Source organism: Hyla sarda, chromosome 4 (assembly GCF_029499605.1).
Source record: "Hyla sarda isolate aHylSar1 chromosome 4, aHylSar1.hap1, whole genome shotgun sequence".
NCBI classification, from domain to species: domain Eukaryota; kingdom Metazoa; phylum Chordata; class Amphibia; order Anura; family Hylidae; genus Hyla; species Hyla sarda.
Genome location: NC_079192.1, coordinates 182,037,291 through 182,058,274, shown reverse-complemented (window position 1 = coordinate 182,058,274; position 20,984 = coordinate 182,037,291). Strand labels below are relative to the sequence as shown.

The following is a 20,984-nucleotide window of genomic DNA, read 5'->3' as shown; positions in this document are numbered from 1 at the left end:
AGTTATGATTTTTAGAAGGCGAGGAGGAAAAAATGAAAACGTAAAAATTTAATTGTCTGAGTCCTTAAGGCCAAAATGGGCTGAGTCCTTAAGGGGTTAAAGGAGTACTCCGGTGCACACTTTTTTCATTTTATCCCGTCCGGGCTGCAAAATAAAAGAAAACACCCTTTCTCTTATCTGCCAACGAGCCCCCGGAGCTCCGGTAGAGGTGTTCGGTCCCCGGGCTGTATTCTTCTTACTTCCTGTTAGCCCGGCACGTCACACGGAGCATCAGCCTTATCACTGGCCGAGGCGGGACATCGCTGCGGCCAGTGATAGGCTGAAGCTCCGTGTGACGTGCCGGGCTAACAGGAAGTAAGAAGAATACAGCCCGGGGACCGAACACCTGTACCCGAGCTCCGGGGGCTCGTTGGCAGGTAAGATAAAGTGTTTTTTCTTTTATTTTGCAGCCCGGACGGGATAAAATGAAAAAAGTGTGCACCGGAGTACTCCTTTAATGTCATTCTGACTACTTTAAGGGATGCAGTTTCTAAAATGGAGGGATGTATGGGGGTATCTAACTAGGGGTGTGAATCGCCAAGAATTTGGCGATACGATTCAAATCGCGATACCAGTGTGGCGATTCGATATATCGCGATACCGTCTAGGTGACAATACATCACGATATATCCCGATTCTGTCTAAAAAACAATGTCTTTTACTACACTTTTATTAAAACTTTTTTTTTTATACACTTTATTACACTTTTAGGAGGAATCATTAGATTCCTCAGACAGATGAATAGAGTTCTATTCAACTCCATTGATAGAGCCTGGTCCAGCCAGGATCTATCAATGACAGAGCCACGGAGAGCAGGGAAGCAGAGGTAAGCCCTCCGGCTACCTCCACAGTGGATCGCCTGCCCGCGATCGCGCTGATGTGGGTGGCGATCCACACCACTAGCCCACCAGGGAGCATTCACAGATCCTTTTAGACGCCGCTGTCAGCTTTTACAGCGGCGATCTAAAGGGTTAATAGCCAGCCGCGGCGATCGCCGTATGTTGGTTATTAGCGGCGGCCCTGAGAACAGCCGGAGGCAGCAGAGTATAGAGCGGGCAGGAGTCCATAGCCCACTCCATACACACTGCCGAGCACCGCATGCTGGATATTAGCGGCGGTGATGCATCAGCGGCCCCCGGCTACTGAAATCAGCCAGGGGCCGCAGAGTACGGAGCGGGCACGTGTCGGAGCCAGCTCCATACACCCAGAGTGCCGCCGCGTCAGATCCGGCCTGCCCGGCTCCACAAATATGGAACTTGTATCTCCTGATGCCCGGGACATGCTGTTCCTGGCGTCAGGAGATACAAATTCCACATCCCTAAAAGGATCGATTCAAAAATATTTTCAATCGATTCAGTATCGCCAAGTGAAAAATCACGATAATCACGATTTTTTCTTACATCCCTAAATCTAACATACAGGCCCCTCAATTCCACTTGAGAACTGAACTGGTCCCTGAAAAATATGATTTTGAAATTTTCTTGAAAATCTGGAAAATTGCTGCTAAACTTATGAACCTTCTAACATTCTAAAAAAGTAAAATTATGTTTATGAAATGATGAGAACATAAGTTAGACTTATCGTAGATGTGAATTAATCATTAATTTGGTGTGGCATGACTATTTATCCAAAATGGTGGATTTTTTTTTACAAAAACTGCTAAATATATCAATCAAAATTTACCACTAATGTAAAGTACAATATGTCACGAGAAAACTATCTCCAAAATGGCTTTCATAAGTAAAAGCGTTCCAAAGATATTACTAAATAAGTGGACACGTGTCAAATTGGGAAAATTTCCCTTGGTCATTAAGGTTAAACAGCCTCCCCCTGTGGCAGCTTTAGGAAGCTAAAAGTTTGTAATATCAAAAACTGAGCACCAGTGATTATAAAGACCATTAAAAACATTCATCTGCACAGAATGTATTTTTAAGAATTTTTTTTAGATCTTTATAATTATTTTTTTTTTCTTTTGTGATATCTCCTTAGCTTCATTTTTTCCGATCTTATCTGTTGGAAAGTTGTCCAGAGCTTAGCGAAGAGGAGCGGCGTGTTCAAATGGCCACCATGGTTACTGAGGTGAATCGGTAAGAAAACTCTTCTTTTCCCGTATCTTTCTTCATGTATTGGGTTTCTTGTACTGCAGCTTCTTCTGTTTATTTTCTTTGTAGGAATAGGATTGTTAGTATTGTTATGGAATTTGTGGTTCATTAAGTAGTGCTATTAAAAGGGTTGTCTCCTATCCTTAGGTGTTCCAACAACTGGGACTGCAACCAATCCCAAGAACACTGTTCTCTCAATTCAGTGGCTATGACAAGGTTTTGAAAAAGCTTTAGTGACCATACACATTAGATGAATGTAATGTCTGACCATCTAATCATCCATTGTTCTCCTGGGAGATAAAGTACTGCCAGCCACCTCTTATTGAGGACATATGCATGGGTATGGGGGTAGTGGGGAGGCATCTAAGGGTATGTTCACACTGAGGAATTGGGGCGGAATTCAAGCAGAAATTTTCTGCCTCAAAATATTGTTACTTTCCCACAAGAACTCACAGAGATTTTGCATGGAATTTCGTGCGGAAATGCAGGTTTCATGCGGAGGAGGAGTATCAAGTATTTCTATTCATAAAATGTTTTATTTTTTTTTCATGCGGAAATTCCACGCCAATTCCGCGCAAATTCCGTGTGGAAATGCTTCTGACTGAAAAAAAAAAGTAACATTGATCTCTATGGGAGAACGATGCTGATTCCACCTGAAAGAAAGAACATGTTCTTTCTTCAAGCGGAACAGATTTCCTCGGCAGAATTCTGCTTGAGGAAATTCCTCAGTGTGAACTGAGGGGCAGAAATTCTGCACAGCTCTATGGGGATTTTCACTGCTGAATGATTTGGAGATAAAAAAGCAAGCAGATTACTCGTGGAAATTCCTCTCCAATTCCTCAGTGTGAACATACCCTAAGGTGGTATAGCCTTTGTTAAAATAACTGCGTACACTGAATAGGAGAGAGCAGAGGTTCAGAGTGTCCCAAACCCTCTGCTGTTATTTGTGCGACTGAGGAAGGATTTGCTGACAGGCTGCCAGTTCTCACATCTCCTGAAGGAGTCGAAGATCGATCACTTCATTTAAACTGGAGAGCAACTGTGTTATCCATATTAATCAGGCAGTAAATTGGTTTGTTAGGAGGTTATCTCATCTAAAAGATTATCAGGGGCTTAACTGGTTTCTATGTAAAAGAGGGGATTATGAGAAGAGCAGAAATTACTGTAAGCTTACACTGAATTCTGCAGACAGGCATAAAAGATCTTCTCAGAAATTAGAAGAAATCCTATAATAAGCATTGTTTTATAGTTTTTTTCCTTTAAAGTTTGGATTGTTCTTATATGAAAGTAAAAATTTGGAGCCCTTTTAAGATCGAGGGTTATTAACATGTTTTGGGCTAATGCATTATAAAGTTACAGATTTATTTATTTATTTTTTGTATTAAAGGTAATCTGTCATCAGTTAAACCTGTCGGTATAGACAGGTATTGCAGGTCACACTGATGGCAACGTTACTTACCTGATCCCATTCTGTTCTCCTGCTATCTTCTTCGGTATCTTCTGTTTCGGGGCCAACTTGGAGCATGGCCGGAGCTTGGTGACGTAACTGCTGCTATTTGCTAGCAGCATAACCCAGCAAAGAAGCAGGAGCAGTGATGTCTCAAAGCTTCGCCCATGCTCCAAGTCGGCCCCAGAATGGAAGAAGTATGGTTGTCATCAGTTGCCTGCACTACTTGTCTGTACCGAAACTGATGACAGATTTCCTTTAAAAAAATCCCCCAATATTATTTGTATTAGTTTTTTTGTGGGGCATGTCACCTTCCTTATACTATCAGAATGGAACCCCTATCTTTTCTTATTGTCATCACTATATAGGGAAAATGGACAAAAATAAAAGCAATTTACCTTGGTACTCTGACTTCATACTTTAATGTCAGTGATATAGCCAAATAGTTTTACCATATAAAATAATCATTTGATACCGAATATGTAAAGATTACTTTTATTGGGCAGTAAATGGACAATTCCCAATAAGGTTTAAACTTGTGGATACTGTTCCCAGGTCTCTAACTATGCCGCATACTTATATCAAAGAAGTAATAAAGCAGAGCGCACCACTTACCGTTAACGGCTATTAGGAGGATAGTGGTGTTGTAACAAGTAAGCAGCTCACCTGACTGCGTTGTGCTAACTAGGCGCATCAAACAGACTGCGTTGGCAGGGGGCGTGGCTAGCGCCTGACATGAGCGATCGCACGAGCTGTAGCTCCTGCTCAAGCGCCTGTGCTTTACAGTATCCTGACCTGATCCTGGCCCAAATAACGGTCCGGACCTGTTCTCACACCTCGGGGATGCCTCCCAAACTGGATACGACCCGCAATAAGGGCAGTGCTGCTGCTGAGAAGTTAAAAGAATTTGCCCGGGACCAGCCTCAAGATGGCGCCCGGGCCGCGCACTCCTCAGCCAGGCACCAGACAGGGTCCTTCCCTCACAGCCCTGCAGCTCCTAAGGTAGGGGAAACTGCTCCAGAATTAACACAGCGGGAGGTCTCAGCACAGCTGCTGGCAGCTATTACATCCTGCCAGACCACCCTTATTGGCAAACTGGAAGAGGTGAAAATTGATGTGGGGCTCCTGAGGCAGGACATGTAGGCCCTGAGGGAGTGGGTCACCCATGCTGAGGGGCGGATTTCTACCATTGAAAATACCTTGGCCCCTGTACCTGCCTCCCTAACTGATTTGACTTCCAAGCTGGAATTATCCCGACAGAAAGCAGATGACCTTGAGAATAGGCTATGAAGCAACAATATACGTATTATTGGCATGCCTGAGAGGTCTGAGGGCCCCACCCCGGGGGCCTTTGTAAAGCAGTGGCTGAAGGACTCTTTTGCTGATGCGCCATTCTCTATTGCCTTCACTGTAGAAAGAGCGCACCATGTCCCTGCTAAACCGCCACCTCCTGGGGGCCCCCCCCCCATGGCCTCTGCTGGCCCGTATCCTGAACTGTATCCTGGTTTTGCGGATAGCGCGGAGGACCCCTGACCTCACCTATGACAACGCCAAGATCTCCCTATTTCCCGACTTCTCAGCGGACTTGCAGTGCCAGAGGGCTACTTTCGTGAAAGTGAAGAGGAGGCTGAGGGATCTTGGAATCGCCTACTCAATGGCCTACCCGGCCAGGCTATGTGTTGTCGATGGTGATCGTGCCCTATTCTTTACTGATCGGGAGAAGCAGCTGATTGGGCACGCCGCCAGCGAGGATCCCCTCACCGCTTAGGACTTCTGCTGTGACTGCACCGTCTACCTGCGGTGGACTCATGATCGTGTGGAGCTGATGAGTACTCTCCCCTCTATCCTGTTTCCCTTTCCGCCCCCCCTTCTTCCATCCCCACTTCATGCTCGGGTGCTATGCTTGGGTGATTATAATTTAACTCCTGACCCCGAGTTGGATTGCCTCCATGTGTCACCGCCTCTGTCTCCGCTGTCCTCCCCTACTCCTTTGACTTCCTTCTTGTCCGAGGTGGGTTGGCTAGATATCTTTAGATGTAAGATTTCCCCGTCTCCTGCAATATTCATGTTTTTCCATTGGGAGTAACTCTCTCTCACGTATTGATTTTAGCATGCTGTAATCATCTTTTTTATGCCCTGGTGACTCATGTCTCTCATGAGGCCCGGGCTATCTCAGATCACTCCCCTTTGTTGTTGGAGATATCGCTGTCCCAGGAGTCTTATGTTCGGAGGTGGAAGGTGCATTCCTTCTGGTTGCAGCTCATTGGCCCTCAGGATCGGATACCTGACCAACTCCAAACATTCCTTATGATTAATCAACCCTCGTGTACCACAGATATATTGTGGGAAATGCTTAAGGCCTATCTTCGGGGATGTTTGAAATCCTCCATTTCATATATTAAACGAGAGACAGCGATTAGGCTGGGTCCACACTACGTTTTGTCCCATACGGGAGCGCATACGGCAGGGGGGAGCTAAAAGCTTGCGCTCCCGTATGTTACCGTATGCGCTCCCGTATGTCATTCATTTCAATGAGCCGACCGGAGTGAAACGTTCCGTCCGGTCGGCTCATTTTTGCGCCGTATGCGCTTTTACAACCGGACCTAAAACTGTGGTCAACCACGGTTTTAGGTCCGGTTGTAAAAGCGCATACGGCGCAAAAATGAGCCGACCGGACCGAACGTTTCACTCCGGTCGGCTCATTGAAATGAATGACATACGGGAGCGCATACGGTAACATACGGGAGCGCGAGCTTTTAGCTCCCCCCTGCCGTATGCGCTCCCGTATGGGACAAAACGTAGTGTGGACCCAGCCTAAGAAAGACCGAGCTGGCCCACGCTTGTTCTGACCTAGAGACTGCATATGTAGCTGACCCTACAGAGACTAACAAGCATGCCTAATTCTCCACTGGTCATCAATATATGCTTCATCTTAATGAAAAAATGAACCGCAAATTATTCTTCTCCAAACAATTCTATTTTGAACATACTAATCAGTCCAGTAAATTATTGGCTCACTTGGTTAAACAGAATCAGGCTGCCCCTATGATCCTTAGAATGGCTTCTGATTCTGGACAGGTACTGGGGGGATAATACGCTGATTGCTCAGCATTTTGCTCAATTCTACAACTCTCTCTACGCCTCTCAGGTGCGGTACTCCCCAGAGGACCTCTTTTCTGGACTCTATTCAGTTCCCGGAGCTGACCTCTGAGCTGACCTCTGACTCCGTCTCTCTGCTGGACTCTCCTATTACTGTTGAGGAGATATGCAATGCTTTGGGGGACATGCAGGGTGGGAAGGCGCCTGGCCCTAATGGCCTGCCTGTGGAAATTTACTCTCGGTATGCTGCCCTCCTTCAAGGTCCTCTGAAATGTATGTATGATACTGCTTTTGAGACGGGCTGCCTTCCGCACTCTCTATATGGCGCAAATATTGTTGTCCTCCTAAAACCAGATAAGGACCCCCTTGAGTGCGGTTCTCATAGACCCATTTCTTTAGTTAATGTAGACTATAAGATTCTCACTAAAATACTCGCCAACAGATTAAATATGGTTATATTATCTATCATTCACGGGGACCAAACTGGCTTTATGCCTGGTAAGTCTACCTCAGAGAATATCAGGAGGGGCCAGGTCGCAGTCCAAATTGGGGGGGGCGCTGGGTGAGGATTGGGCCCTAGCCTCTCTTGACGCAGCAAAGGCCTTCGATTCAGTAGAATGGGCCTACCTTAGGGAGGTCCTTGTTTATTTTGGTTTCGGCCCCCGATTTATCAAATGGGTGTCTATAATACATTCCTCTCCCCGGGCCCGGGTGCTGGATGGACCCCTGCCCGCTCTCTCTCCCGCAGTGGAGGAAATTGGTTAATGTTATTCTCCCCTACGAACAGTTAGTTTAGAAAATGCCCTGATAAATTTCTTAAAGTGTGGGGAACGTGGTGTGGGTCTCCCCTTACCAGATACTCGCCTTCGGCATTTACTTCCCTAATGTCCTCAGGAGCTCTGGGCTCTCCCTTTTAATCCCTGCTAGCTCCCTTCCTCTTTTCTGTATTGTCCATTTCTCCCCTTTTCTTCTCTAATTGTGCCCCCTTTTGGTTGTGTGTTTCTTTTGTTTTTTCTTTTCATTTCCTTCTGTTCTGTGCTATCATGGGGTAGAGGCTGATACTATCCTTCATTCCCACTCTATGCTTTCCCATGTCTGGTTGTGGTGCAGGGCTTCGACCCTGCAATACTGTAGCATGAGGCTGTGCTTTATGTTTTGTTCTGAGTTCTCAGGTTGGATTCTTCCTGATTGAGTTGCTCTACGCTAATGGAACAGTGTGACACTTATTTTCCTGTATGTTTGCATTTTCAACACTCTTATTTTGTCGTACAAATATCCATTCTGTAGAGCTGTTGTATATGCTTTTATTCAAACTTCAATAAAACGAGTTTAAAAAAAAAAAACTGCGTTGGCGGCAGCTTCCTCAACAATAGTAGGCACCACAGGATGCATGAACAGGTAGGAAAAAAATGCTGTTTTTAGAAGCGCTGCACAACTAGGGCTAAAGCATGAAGCTCTTTCTGCTGATCTTTTCAATAGCACAATCTAAAAACTCATTCTGTACAGAGCAACTTCTCCTACTTGTACATAACAAAGACTTAGAAGGGGCATTGTTTATGCTATGCTCACATTTGAACCCTTGTGCTCTGACTCAGGGTCTGTTCGGCGCCAAACGGACCCTTTGTACAACAAACACAGCTGGGTCCTGTCAGATGCCACTGACTTAAATAGGATCCATCAAGTGTTCGTTATTGTAGGGAGTTGAGAAAAAAAATATCTGACATGCAGTATTTTTTTTTCTCCGCTTAAATGGGCACTCTCATAAAAAAATTTTTTGCTATTGCACTCCTTATGGTAAATAAAAAAATCTTTCTAATGTAGTTTGATTAAAAAAAATATGTTTTCAATGTTTTATTTGTGTTTAAAAAAGCTGCCACTAGGTGTCTCCCTACTTGTCCGGAGCACATTTCCCCCCATCTTTTGCACAGACTTTGGACTCCTGCTTGCCTGGCAGAAGTCCAAACACAGGAAATGCAGTCTGGAGTGCTGAAAGGGGTGTATGTCCAGCCTTATCCAATCATAGCTCCTTTATAGCACTTGACTGCCATTTGCTGTTGGTTGCAGAGTGGGGGGATGAAGTTCTCCCCTGTATGGCTTCAGATGATGTCACACTTGCTGGGGAATGCCCCTTTCCAATCTGTGCATCTGACTGAAACTGAGCAGAAAATACAGAGCAATATCAAGGTAGAAAACTAACAAATAATATAAATAAAGGCAGGGATTGGTTTATCATGATGGTGGCAGTGAATGTATAAAATGTATCAAGTTAATGAGAGGTACTATTTAACTCTGGTCCTTCTGGATGGAGCTCCATTTATCAATGCTCACCAGTAATAAACAGGGAGTCTCAGACACTCTACCACTGTCTACAGGTTGCACTTCAATAGTTAGAAGTACCTGGATTCTTTTCTTTGCTTCAGCATCTGTCATCTTGTACATTTTGTCTTCTAGATTTGCTTTGGCATCACATTTCTTTTGGGGTCTTTGGTCCATTTTACAAGCAAAAATCTCAACGATTGAGTTTGGATACCTGGTGAGTGTGTATGTGTTTTTTCTAAATTGGTGTCATTCCTTTTGTTTCGATTGTATTTAGTCAAAATGCTACAGTACATGCATCGTGATTGGAAGGCCTGGAAAAGAAACCGAAAAATAGGGGGAAAAAACAAAAAGGATGTGTAATGTGTTTTTTGTATAATAAATATTATGTTTTACAACATGATATGCAAACATCAACAAAAAACGTGGTCTCAAATGGCTGGAGGTGCTCAACCCCAAATGCAGTTGTGCATATATACTGGGGGAGCAGATCCTGCCCTTGTAGTCCGTTGCTAGGGGCGATCCCAAGCATAAAAATGCATACAATGGAGGATGCCTGCAGTGGACTACAAGTGCCACAATAGAATCCTACACCAGATAAACAGTGTGGATGTGTAACAATTAGAATACAATACAGGAATTTAGGTGCACTACTGTGGTAGATGTATACAATGACATTGGCTAATCCCTCAACACTGATGTTAAAATTGAGACATTCGCCAGTGTATCCTTATATTAAGGACACACCAGAGCCCGCACACCAACGCCAAGGTTTCTCAGATGGCACGGGACCTAACGCTAACCTACCTGTGCGTAATAAGCAAAAACCAGGGGCCAGTGGGCAATTACAGCAGCATTAGGCCGAAATGTAGCCTGCTCCCAGTTCCCTCCAGCGTGACTAAGCACACATACAATGGAAGGGGGGAGAGAGGCTACAAGCCCCACCCAAGTTGGCTGATATAGGTGCATGGCCTAACAGGTGCAACCCTAATGCTGCCTGGAAAATGTTCAAGGCGCATTAACATATGGAGTTTACACACCTCCACGTATAAATTTACAAACAACAACAAAAAACGTGGTCTCAAATGGCTGGAGGTGCTCAACCCCAAATGCGGTTGTGCATTTATACTGGGGGAGCAGATCCTGCCCTTGTAGTCCGTTGCTAGGGGCGATCCCCAGCATAAAAATGCATACAATGGAGGATGCCTGCAGCGGATAGAATAGAATCCTACACCAGATAAACGGTGTGGATGTGTAACAATTTCTGTATTGTATTATTCTAATTGTTACACATCCACACTGTTTATCTGGTGTAGGATTCTATTGTGGCACTTGCATTTGGGGTTGAGCACCTCCAGCCATTTGAGACCACGTTTTTTGTTGTTGTTTGTAAATTTATACGTGGAGGTGTGTAAACTCCATATGTTAATGCGCCTTGAACATTTTCCAGGCAGCATTAGGGTTGCACCTGTGAGGCCATGCACCTATATCAGCCAACTTGGGTGGGGCTTGTAGCCTCTCTCCCCCCTTCCATTGTATGTGTGCTTAGTCACGCTGGAGGGAACTGGGAGCAGGCTACATGTCGACCTAGTGCTGCTGTAATTGCCCACTGGCCCCTGGTTTTTGCGTATTACGCACAGGTAGGTTAGCGTTAGGTCCCGTGCCATCTGAGAAACCTTGGCGTTGGTGTGCGGGCTCTGGTGTGTCCTTTATATAAGGATACACTGGCGAATGTCTCAATTTTAACATCAGTGTTGAGGGATTAGCCAATGTCATTGTATACATCTACCACAGTAGTGCACCTACATTTCTGTATTGTATGATATGCAAACATTCAGACATTCATGAAAGACATCTGAGAATCTTTGCAAGTTCTCCAGTTTCACCAGCAAAACTGGAAATACTATGCAAATACTGAAAATCCAATTTATATTTAAAAAAAGCAATATGCATTTGTCTCTAGGGGCGCTGCAGGGAAAAAAGGTTTCACTTTAGTTTGATTGTGGCTGGGCTTCATATTGTTGGTATTACAGTAGTTTATTGTTCCTGTCCTCTGATTGGCCTTAACCCCTTAAGGACCAAGCCCATTTTGACCTTAAAGGGGTCATCCACCATAAGGTGATTTTAGTACGTACCTGGCAGACAGTAATGGACATGCTTAGGAAGGATCTGCGCTTGTCTTGTTTTGACTACAAATCCCACAATGCCATTTCCCTCCCTCCCACACATCAGCCACCCCACCCATTGAAACAAAAGACCTGTGGTTTTCAATCAGGGTGCCTACAGCTGTTGCATTAGTTGCAGATTGATCCATCCACCCACTGAAGCAGACAGGCTCCCTGTCATCAGCTGACTAGTGAGTCAGGTCTCGGCCACATTGCAAGCTGAGAAAAATCCGAGACAACGGTCATTTTGTATGCTGTTAAAAATAAATAGTGGGGTGAAAATAACAAAAGAAGAATTGTGAGAAAACAGTCACACAAAGGTACAGACACTATATTTTGAACTACACTAACTTCACAGCCCCTGTAGCATAGTCGAATAAAAAAAATTCCTGGAATGCCCCTTTAAGGACCAGGCCAATTTTATTTTTGCGTTTTTTCCTCCTCGCCCTCTAAAATCCATAACTCTTTTATATTTCCATCTACAGACCCATATAAGGGCTTGTTGTTTTGCGTGACCAATTGTACTTTGTGATGAAACCTCTCATTTTACCATAAAATGTGCAGCGAACCCAAAAAATTAAAAATTTTTAGGGATAAAATTTAAATGAAAACCACAATTTAACACATTTTGGAGGGTTTCGTTTTCACACTGGACAATTTACAGTAAAAATGACATGTGTTCTTCTCTGGGTCAATAAGATTAAAATGATACCCATGGCTAGATGCTTTTATATTTTTCTACTGCTTAAAAGAAAATGAAAAACTTTTTGTACAAAATCAGTAATCTAAAATCGTCCTATTTTGACCACCTATAACTTTTTCATTTTCCGAATATAGGGCGGTAAGAGGCCGTCTGTACTTTTTGTCAATACCACATTTGCATATATAAAACTTTTCGATCATTTTTTATAAAAAAAATTTGGGAATAAAATGTGACAAAAAAGCAGCATTTTTTGACTTTTTTATTTTTTACTTTTACGCCGTTCACTGTAAGGGATCATTAACATTATATTTTGATAGTTCGGACATTTACACACACGGCGATACCAAATATGTTTATTAAAAAAAAAAAGTACACTTTTTGGGGATAAAATGGGAAAAACGGACAGTTTTCATTTTTATTGGGGGAAGGGATTTTTCAAATTTTTTTTACTTTTTTATTTATACATTTTTCAACTTCTTTTTTTAATACTTTTTATGTCCCCATAGGTGACTATCTATAGCAATCATTTGATTGCTAATACTCTTCAGTGCTATGCATAGGACATAGCACTGATCGGTATTATCGGCTATCTCCTGCTCTGGTCTGCTCGATCTCAGACCAGAACAGGAGACGCCGGGAGACGGGCGGAGGCAGGTGAGGGGACCTCCATCTGCCATTACAGATGATCGAATCGCCGTGGCAGCGCTGTGGGTGATCCGATCATCTATTTTTACATGTGCATTGCCACAAAAGCCGTGATCTTTACTGATCACGACATCTGAGGGGTTAATGGCGGACAACCACACGTTGGCGGATGTTGGCCATTACGATGCTCGCGGTAATACACAGGATGTAAATGTACGTCCTGGTGCGCGAAGTACCACCAAACCAGGACGTACATTTATGTCCGTGGTTGTTGAGGGGTTAAAGGGGTAATCCGGTGGAAAACTTTTTAGTTTTTTTTTTTAAATGAACTGGTGCCAGAAAGTTAAACAGATTTGTAAATTACTTCTGTTAATAAATCTTAATCCTTTTGGATCTTTTTAGCAGCTGATTGCTACAGAGGAAATTCTTTACTTTTTGAATTTCTTTTTTGTGTTGTCCACACTGCTCTCTGCTGACACCTCGGTCCGTGTCAGGAACTGTCCAGAGTAGCATAGGTTTGCTATGGCGATTTTCTACTGCTCTGGACCGTTCCTGAAACGGGCATCAGGTGTCAGCAGAGAGCACTGTTGTCTGACAGATTTTTTGAACAGTGGTCCATGAAAATGAAAAATGCAATTGTTTTTTTGCACAGCCCACCGTTTCAAAGATCTGTCCAACGCCAGTGGGGTTTAAATGCTCACTGCACCCCTTGTTGCATTCTGTGAGGTGTTTAGTTTCCGAAATAGGGTCACATGTGGGGGGTCCACTGTTCTGGTAGCACGGGTGCTTTGTGAACGCACATGGCCCGACTTCTATTTCAACCAAATTCTCTCTCCAAAAGCCCATTGTCGCTCCTTCTCTTCTGAGCCCTGTAGTGGGCCTGCAGAGCACGCAACATCCACATATGGGGTATTTCCATACTCAGAAGAAATGGGGTTACACATTTTGTGGGGCTTTTTCTCCTACTACCCTTTGTGAAAATGAAACATTTGGGGTAACACCAGCATTTTAATGAACAAAATCTAATTTTTCATTTTCACTTTCCACTTTAACAAAAGTTTGTCAATGACCTGTGGGGTGTTAAGGCTCACTGTGCCCCTTGCTACGTTCCTTGAGGGGTGTAGTTTCCCAAATATTTGCCATGTGAGTTTTTCTTTTGCAGTTCTGGCACCATGGGGGCTTACTAAACGCGACATGCCCCCCAAAAACCAGCAACATTTGCTCTCCAAAATCCCATTGTCGCTCCTTCCCTTCTGAGCCCTGTAGTGCGCTCGAAGAGCACTTTACATCCACATATAAGGTATTTCCTTACTCAAGAGAAATTAGGTTACTAATTTTGGTGGCTTTTTCTTCTTTTACCCCTTGTAAAAATGAAACAAAATAAAAATGGATCTACAAGAACATGTTAGTGTAAAAAATTAAGATCTTAAATTTTCTCCTCCACCATGCTGCTATTCCTTTGAAACACCTAAAGGGTTAGCAAACTTTCTGAATGTCATTTTGAAGGGGTGCAGTGTTATAATGGGGTCCATTATGGGTTATTTCGAACATAAAGACCCTCAAGTTCACTTCAAAGCTAAACTGGTCCCTAAAAAAGTCGGATTTTGAAATTTTTGAGAAAAATTGGAAAATTGCTGCTAAACTTTGAAGCGCTCTAGTGTCTTCAAAAAGGAAAAATATAATACGGGGAATGGGAAGACTACAGTACCCAGGAAGATTATCAGAATTAAGGTTATTTAGTTTAGAAAAAGAAGGCTTAGGGGAGACCTAATAACTATGTATAAATATATCAGGGGACAGTACAGAGATCTCTCCCATCAGGGGGCATCCTCTACATTTTGAGGAAAGAAGGTTTCTACACCAGCGCAGATGGGGGTTCTTTACTGTAAGAGCAGTGAGACTGTGGAATTCTCTCCCGGAGGAGTGGGTCATGTAAAAGAGTTCAAAAGGGGTCTGGATGCATTTTTGGAGAATAATAACATCGCTGGTTTTGTATACTAGATTTATAGGGACAGAATGTTGATCCAGGGATATTTAGAGTCGGGAAGCAATTTTTACCTCTAGTACGAGTTTTTTTTTTTTTTTTTTTTTTTGCCTTCCTCTGGATCAACTCAGTAGGGACTCATTGGGGTTATAGGTTGAACTTATACTCTGGTCTTTTTTTCAACCTTATGAACTATATAACTGTATAATTTATTTGGAATGTCCATTTTCCTTACAAGCAGAGAGATTCAAAGTTAGAAAAATGCACATTTTTAAAATATTTTATGAAATTTTGGAATTTTTTACCAAGAAATGATGCAAGTATCGATGAAAATTTACCACTAACATAAAGTAGAATATGTCACGAAAAAACAATCAGTTAAAGCATCCCAGAGTTATAATGCACAAAGTAACAGAGGTCAGATTTGCAAAAAATGCTCTGGTCCTTAACCCCTTAACGACCACAGATGTAAATGTACGTCCTGGTTTGGCGGTACTTCGCGCACCAGGACGTACATTTACATCCTATGTATGACCGCCAGCATCGGAGCGGTGCTCGCGTCACACACGGCAGGTTCCGGCTGCTATCAGCAGGTGCCGGAGCCGAAAACGTCACACTGCCACTCAGCCTATCGCCGGCCGAGTCGGGACTTCGCTGCGGCCGGTGATTGGCTGAGTGCAGTATGACTCGACGACCACCGGCAACCAGGAAGAGGATCGCGGCGGAGACCGGAGTGGGTTACCGGAGGCACCGGGGGAGCGAAGGAAGGTATGTATCTATTTATTTTTTTACTGCCGGCAGTATGGAGGACAAATTTTCTATTCTGGAGTTCTCCTTAAAGATTTTTTAAAAGTAGAAAATAAAATAAAACCTACATAAATTGGGTATCCTTGTAACTGTATGGACCTACAGAATAAAAATCAGGTGTCATTTTTACAGAAAATTGCACCGTGTACAAACAGAAGCCCGGAAAAATTACAAAATGTTTTTTTTTGTTTTTTTTTTATATTTCACCCCACAAATATATATTTTTGGGGTGTTGCAGTATATTTTGTTATTAAATGATTGATGTCCTTACAAAGTACAATTGGTGGCGCAAAGAACAAGCCCTTATATGGGTCTGTAGGTGCAAAATTGAGAGCAGTTTTTTAGAAGGGGAGGAGGAAAAAACCAAAATGCAAAAACGAAAATTGGCCTGATCCTTAAGGTCAAAATGGGCTTGGTCCTTAAGGGGTTAAAACACTTTCAAAGTGCCCCCCCCTAACCTGTTTTGTCACTATGTGTGATGTCCTCAAAAGGTTATGGGGCAAATGGCTCCAAATCTTGCCACACTGAGAGTTTTATAACTTCCCACTGTGGCATCATTAGGCCCGCCTCGCTCAGTTGACGAATAGTAAGTGTCCTTATAGTTTGACAGACTCAGTACCATTAACCAATAAAATCAAACTTTCCTCTTGTCACACATAAAGTCGGACGCAGTCCATTTTGACCTTAAGGACGCAGCCGTTTTTTGCAAATCTGACCACTGTCACTCTAAGCATTAATAACTCTGGAATGCTTTTACTTATGAATTTGATTCTGAGTGTTTTTTCGTGACATAGTCTACTTTATGTTAGTGGAAAATTGTTGTCGATACTTGCATCATTTCCTGTTGAAAAAATCCCAAATTTCATGAAAAATTTGAAAATTTAGCATTTTTCGAACTTTGAAGCTCTCTGCTTGTAAGGAAAGTAGACATTCCAAATAAATGATATGTTAATTCACATATACAATATGTCTAGTTTGTGTTTGCATCATAAAGTTGACATGTTTTTGCTTTTTGATGACATTATAGGGCTTTTTAGTTTAGCAGCAATTTTCCAATTTTTCATGAAAATTTCAAAATCGGATTTTTCAGGGACCAGTTCAGTTTCAAAGTGAATTTGAGGGTCTTTATGTTAGAAATACCCTATAATGGACCCCATTATGAAAACTGCACCCCTTTAAAGTATTCAAAATGACATTCAGAAAGTTTAACCCTTTTAGGTGTTTCACAGGAATAGCAGCAAAGCGGAGGAGAAAATTCAAAATCTTAAATTTTTTTTTTTTTTTTTTACACTAACATATTCTTGTAAACCCATTTTCTTCAGTTTACAAGGGGTAATAGGTAAAAATGTCCCCCTTTTTCTCTCGAGTAAGGAAATGCCTCATATGTGGATGTAAAGTGTTCTGTGGGCATCCTAGAGGGCTCAGAAGGGAAGGAGCGACAATGGGATTTTGGAGAGCGAATTTTGCTGAAATGGTTTTTGGGGGGCATGTCTCAGTTAAGAAGCTCCCATGGTTTCAGAACAGCAAAAAAAAAAAAAACACACATGGCACACTATTTGGGAAACTACACGCCTCAAAGAATGTAACAAGGGGTACAGTGAGCCGTAACACCCCACAGGTGTTTGACAAATTTTCACTATATTTGGACGTGAAAATGAAAAATTTTATTTTTTTCACTAAAATGCTGTTGCAACACCAAATTTTTCATTTTCACAAGAAGTAATAGGTAAAAATGTCCCCCAAAATTTGTAACCCCATTTCTCTCAAGTAAGGAAATACCTCCTATGTGGATGTAAAGTGCTCTGTGGGTGCACTAGAGGGCTCAGAAAGGAAGGAGCGACAATGGGATTTTGGAGAGCAAATTTTGCTGAAATGGTTTTTGCGGGGTATGTCACGATTACGAAGACCCCATGGTGCCATAACAGCCCAAAAAAAACACATGGCATACTATTTTGAAAACTACACCCCTCAACAAACGTAACAAGGGGGTATAGTGAGCCTTAACACCCCACAGGTGATTGACGAATTTTCGCTAAAGTTGGACGTGAGAATGAAAATGTTAATTTTTTTAACTAAAATGCTGGTGTTATCCCAAATTTTTCATTTTTACAAGGAGTAATAGGAGAAAAAGACCCCCAAAATTTGTAACACAATTTCTTCTGAATATGGAAATACCCCATATGTGGATGTAAAGTGCTCTGTGGGCGAACTACAATGCTCAGAAGAGGAGCGCCATTGGGCTTTTGGAAAGAGAATTTGGTTGGAATAGAAGTCGGGGGCCTTGTGCGTTTACAAAGCCCCTTTGCTACCTGAACAGTGGACCCCCCCCCCCCCACATGTGACCCCATTTTGGAAACTACACCCCTCACAGAATTTAATAAGAGGTGCAGTTAGCATTTACACCCCTCTGGCATTTGACAGATTTTTTGAACAGTGGGCTGTGCAAATGAAAAATTACTTTTTTCATTTTCACAAAGCACTGTTCCAAAAATCTCAGACACCTGTGGGGCGTAAATGCTCACTGTACCCCTTATTACATTCAGTGTGGGGTGTAGTTTCCAAAATAGGGTCCCATGTGGGGGGGAGGGTGGGGTCCACTGTTCTGGCAGGATGGGGGCTTGAATTCCAGCCTAATTCTCTCTCAAAAAGTTCAATGGCACTCTTCTCTTTTGAACCCTGTAGGTGGCCAGCAGAGCACTTTACATCCACATATGGGGTATTTCCATACTTAGAAGAAATGGTGTTACAAATTTTGGGGGCCTTTTTTCCTATTACCCCTTGTGAAAATAAAAACTTTGGGGTAACACCAGCATTTTAGTGAAAAAAATCTGATTTTTCATTTTCACATCCAACTTTAACTAAAATTTGTCAAACACCTGTGGGGTGTAAAGCCTCACTATATCCCTTGTTACATTCCGTAAGGGGTGAAGTTTCCAAAATGGGGTCACATGTGTTTTTTTTTTTTTTAGCGTTTATGTCAGAACCGCTGTAAAATCAGCCACCCCTGTGCAAATCACCAGTTTAGAACTCAAATGTACATAGTGCGTTCTCACTCCTGAGCCCTGTTGTGCGCCCGCAGAGCAATTTACACCCACATATGGGGTATTTCCGTACTCTGGAGACATTATGCTACAAATTTTGGGGGTCTTTTTTTCCTTTTACCTCTTGTTGGCAACACCAACATATTAGTGTAAAATGTTTTATTTTTTTACACTAACATGCTGTTGTAGACCCCAACTTTACCTTTTCATATCGGGTAAAAGGAGAAAAAGCCCCCCAAAATGTGTTAGGCAATTTCTACTGAGTACGGAAATATCCCATATGTGGCCCTAAACTGTTGCCTTGAAATACGACAGGGCTCTGAAGTGAGAAAGCGCCATGCGCATTTGAGGCCTAAATTAGGGATTTGGATAGGGACTGACACAGCAGTGTTCCCCAAACAGGGTTCCTCCAGCTATTGCAGCATGCCTGAACAGTAAATGGGTGTCCGGCAATACTGGGAGTTATTTTGCAACAGCTGGAGGCTCCGTTTTGGAAATACTGCCGTTTGAGACTTTTTTTTTAAAATGTATTGGGGGTGGGGGGGGCATTGTAGGGGGGTGTATATGTAGTGTTTTACCCTATATTTTGTGTTCGTGTAGTGTAGTGTTAGGGTACATTCACACGGGCAAGGGTTTGAGCACAATTTGAGCAAAATTTTCTGCAGCTCAAAATGAAAGGGAAACTCACTGTAAACCTCATTCACAGGGGGGGGGGGGTCTAACCTTCAACTGTTGCAAAACTACAACTCCCAACTCCACACTGACAGACCGTGCATGCTGGGAGTTGTAGTTATGCAACAGCTGGATGCGCACTGGTTGGGAAACACTAAGTTAGGTAACAGACTACCGCAGTGTTTCCGCACCAATGTACCTCCAGCTGTTGCAAAACTACAACTCCCAGCATGCATGGTCTGTCAGTTCATGCTGGAAGTTGTAGTTTTGCAACAGCTGGAGGCACACAGGTTGGGAAACACTAAGTGAGGAAACGGACAGTGTTTCCCAACCAGTGTGCCTCCAGTTGTTGCAAAACTACAACTCCCAGCATGCCTGGACAGCCGAAGGGCATGCTGGGATTTGTAGTCTTGCAACATCTGGCCCTTCAGATGTTGCTGAACTACAACTCCTAGCTTGCCTGGATAGTCTTGGCTTGCTGGGAGTGGTAGTTTTGCAACATCTGGAAGTGCACAGTTTGGAGACCACATATACATTGGTCTCCAAACTTTAGCCCTCCAGATGTTGCAAAACTACAACTCCCAGCATGCCCAGACAGCCTTTGGCTTTCTGGGCATGCTGGGAGTTGTAGTTGTGAAACTTTGCAGCAGTGAAGATCAGTTACCAGATTTTCACTGCTGCCGCTGGTGCCCCGCTGTCTGCCGCCAGTCCTCCCCGCCGCTGATCTCCCGCTGTTTGTCACTGTCCCGCCGGTAACCGCCGCTGCCATCTTTGCCCCGCTCCGCTTTGATATCCACTAGACAAGGGAGGATTTGTGGTATATTTACCCACTCTGCATGTTTTTTTTTAACCCAGTCATAAGGTAATTGAGATTAAATTTTAGGTGAGTATAATTGTAATGAGTGGATCTGGTTCTAACATAAGGGTTAAGTCAGTGTTTTCCAAACAGTGTGTCTCCAGATGTTGTAAAACTACTACTATAACTACCAAACACTGTTTGGAAAACACTGCATTAAATTATCCTGAGTTAGGCTGAGGCTTGTTGTGTCGCTGTGGCAATGCCCGGGACAGTAAGGGGGCTTGGGCTTGGAACCTATCGTTTCTAGTGTTAGCGTCCACACCTTTCTTAAGTGGAAACCTTTTTCCTATGTTTGAAAGCATTAAAATACAGGCATTTGGTGAATAAAATGTTTTAAAACGGTTTATCAAGTGTGAATGTCACACAAAAAGTCTCAAACCCCTCCAATAAAGTGTATTATAGTTTTTTGCTTACGTGTACCAAATTTATCAACCCCATTGCGCTAGTATGAAAAATAGCAAAAAAATTTTTATTTAAAACACACTTTCTGTGAGACAATAATGATAAATATCCCCATTTGTTCTGTGCACTATATATTTTACAGTTAAAACTGTTTTTTTGGTTGAAACTGGTTTTCCCTTTGTGAAAACTAGGATTTAATGCTTTTCCCTAGTTAAACTTTGTTTTTACTGAACACCTTCGTTTAAACTAGAATGTTACTGGTAATACAAAAAACTGATTTCACTATCCATACCAGGTTAATACCTCCTCCAGTCATCTAATACCTCCTTATCATTAGGTGCCTGACTTTCTTCATGCATTAGTCATTTCATTTATACTGTTTTTCTCAGGTTTTAAGTGAGTCATTTTGTTAAAACTAGCTTTCTCCAGTTTAAAGGAGTTTAAACGGACATTTGTGTTTTTGATTAGCAGTAAATTCTAGTTTTCCCAAAGGCATCCTGTAAAAACTGGTTTCAACTAGAGAACAGCAGTAAATTCTAGTTTATACAAAGGTCTAGCTGATGGAGCACACTTCTGGCCAGAGCACGCACTTGAGACAGGAACTTTTGAATCTTTTAACCTCTTAAAGACATAGGACGTAAATGTACCCCCTTGTCCGCTGGTAGTTAGCGCACCAGGACGTACATTTATGTCCTATACATGA

General features: G+C 42.8%; 1 protein-coding gene across 2 annotated transcripts in view; it reads left to right on the top strand.

The window, feature by feature from the left end:
* The window catches only part of CHKB (choline kinase beta), a 58,167-nt gene that overhangs the window by 32,894 nt on the left and 4,289 nt on the right, over window positions 1–20,984 (top strand). For both annotated transcript variants that reach the window (XM_056573009.1, XM_056573010.1), the window contains exons 9-10: window positions 2,029–2,126; window positions 9,139–9,220. In XM_056573009.1, coding sequence (XP_056428984.1) covers window positions 2,029–2,126; window positions 9,139–9,220 — 180 coding nt within the window. The remainder of the gene's footprint in view (window positions 1–2,028; window positions 2,127–9,138; window positions 9,221–20,984) is intronic.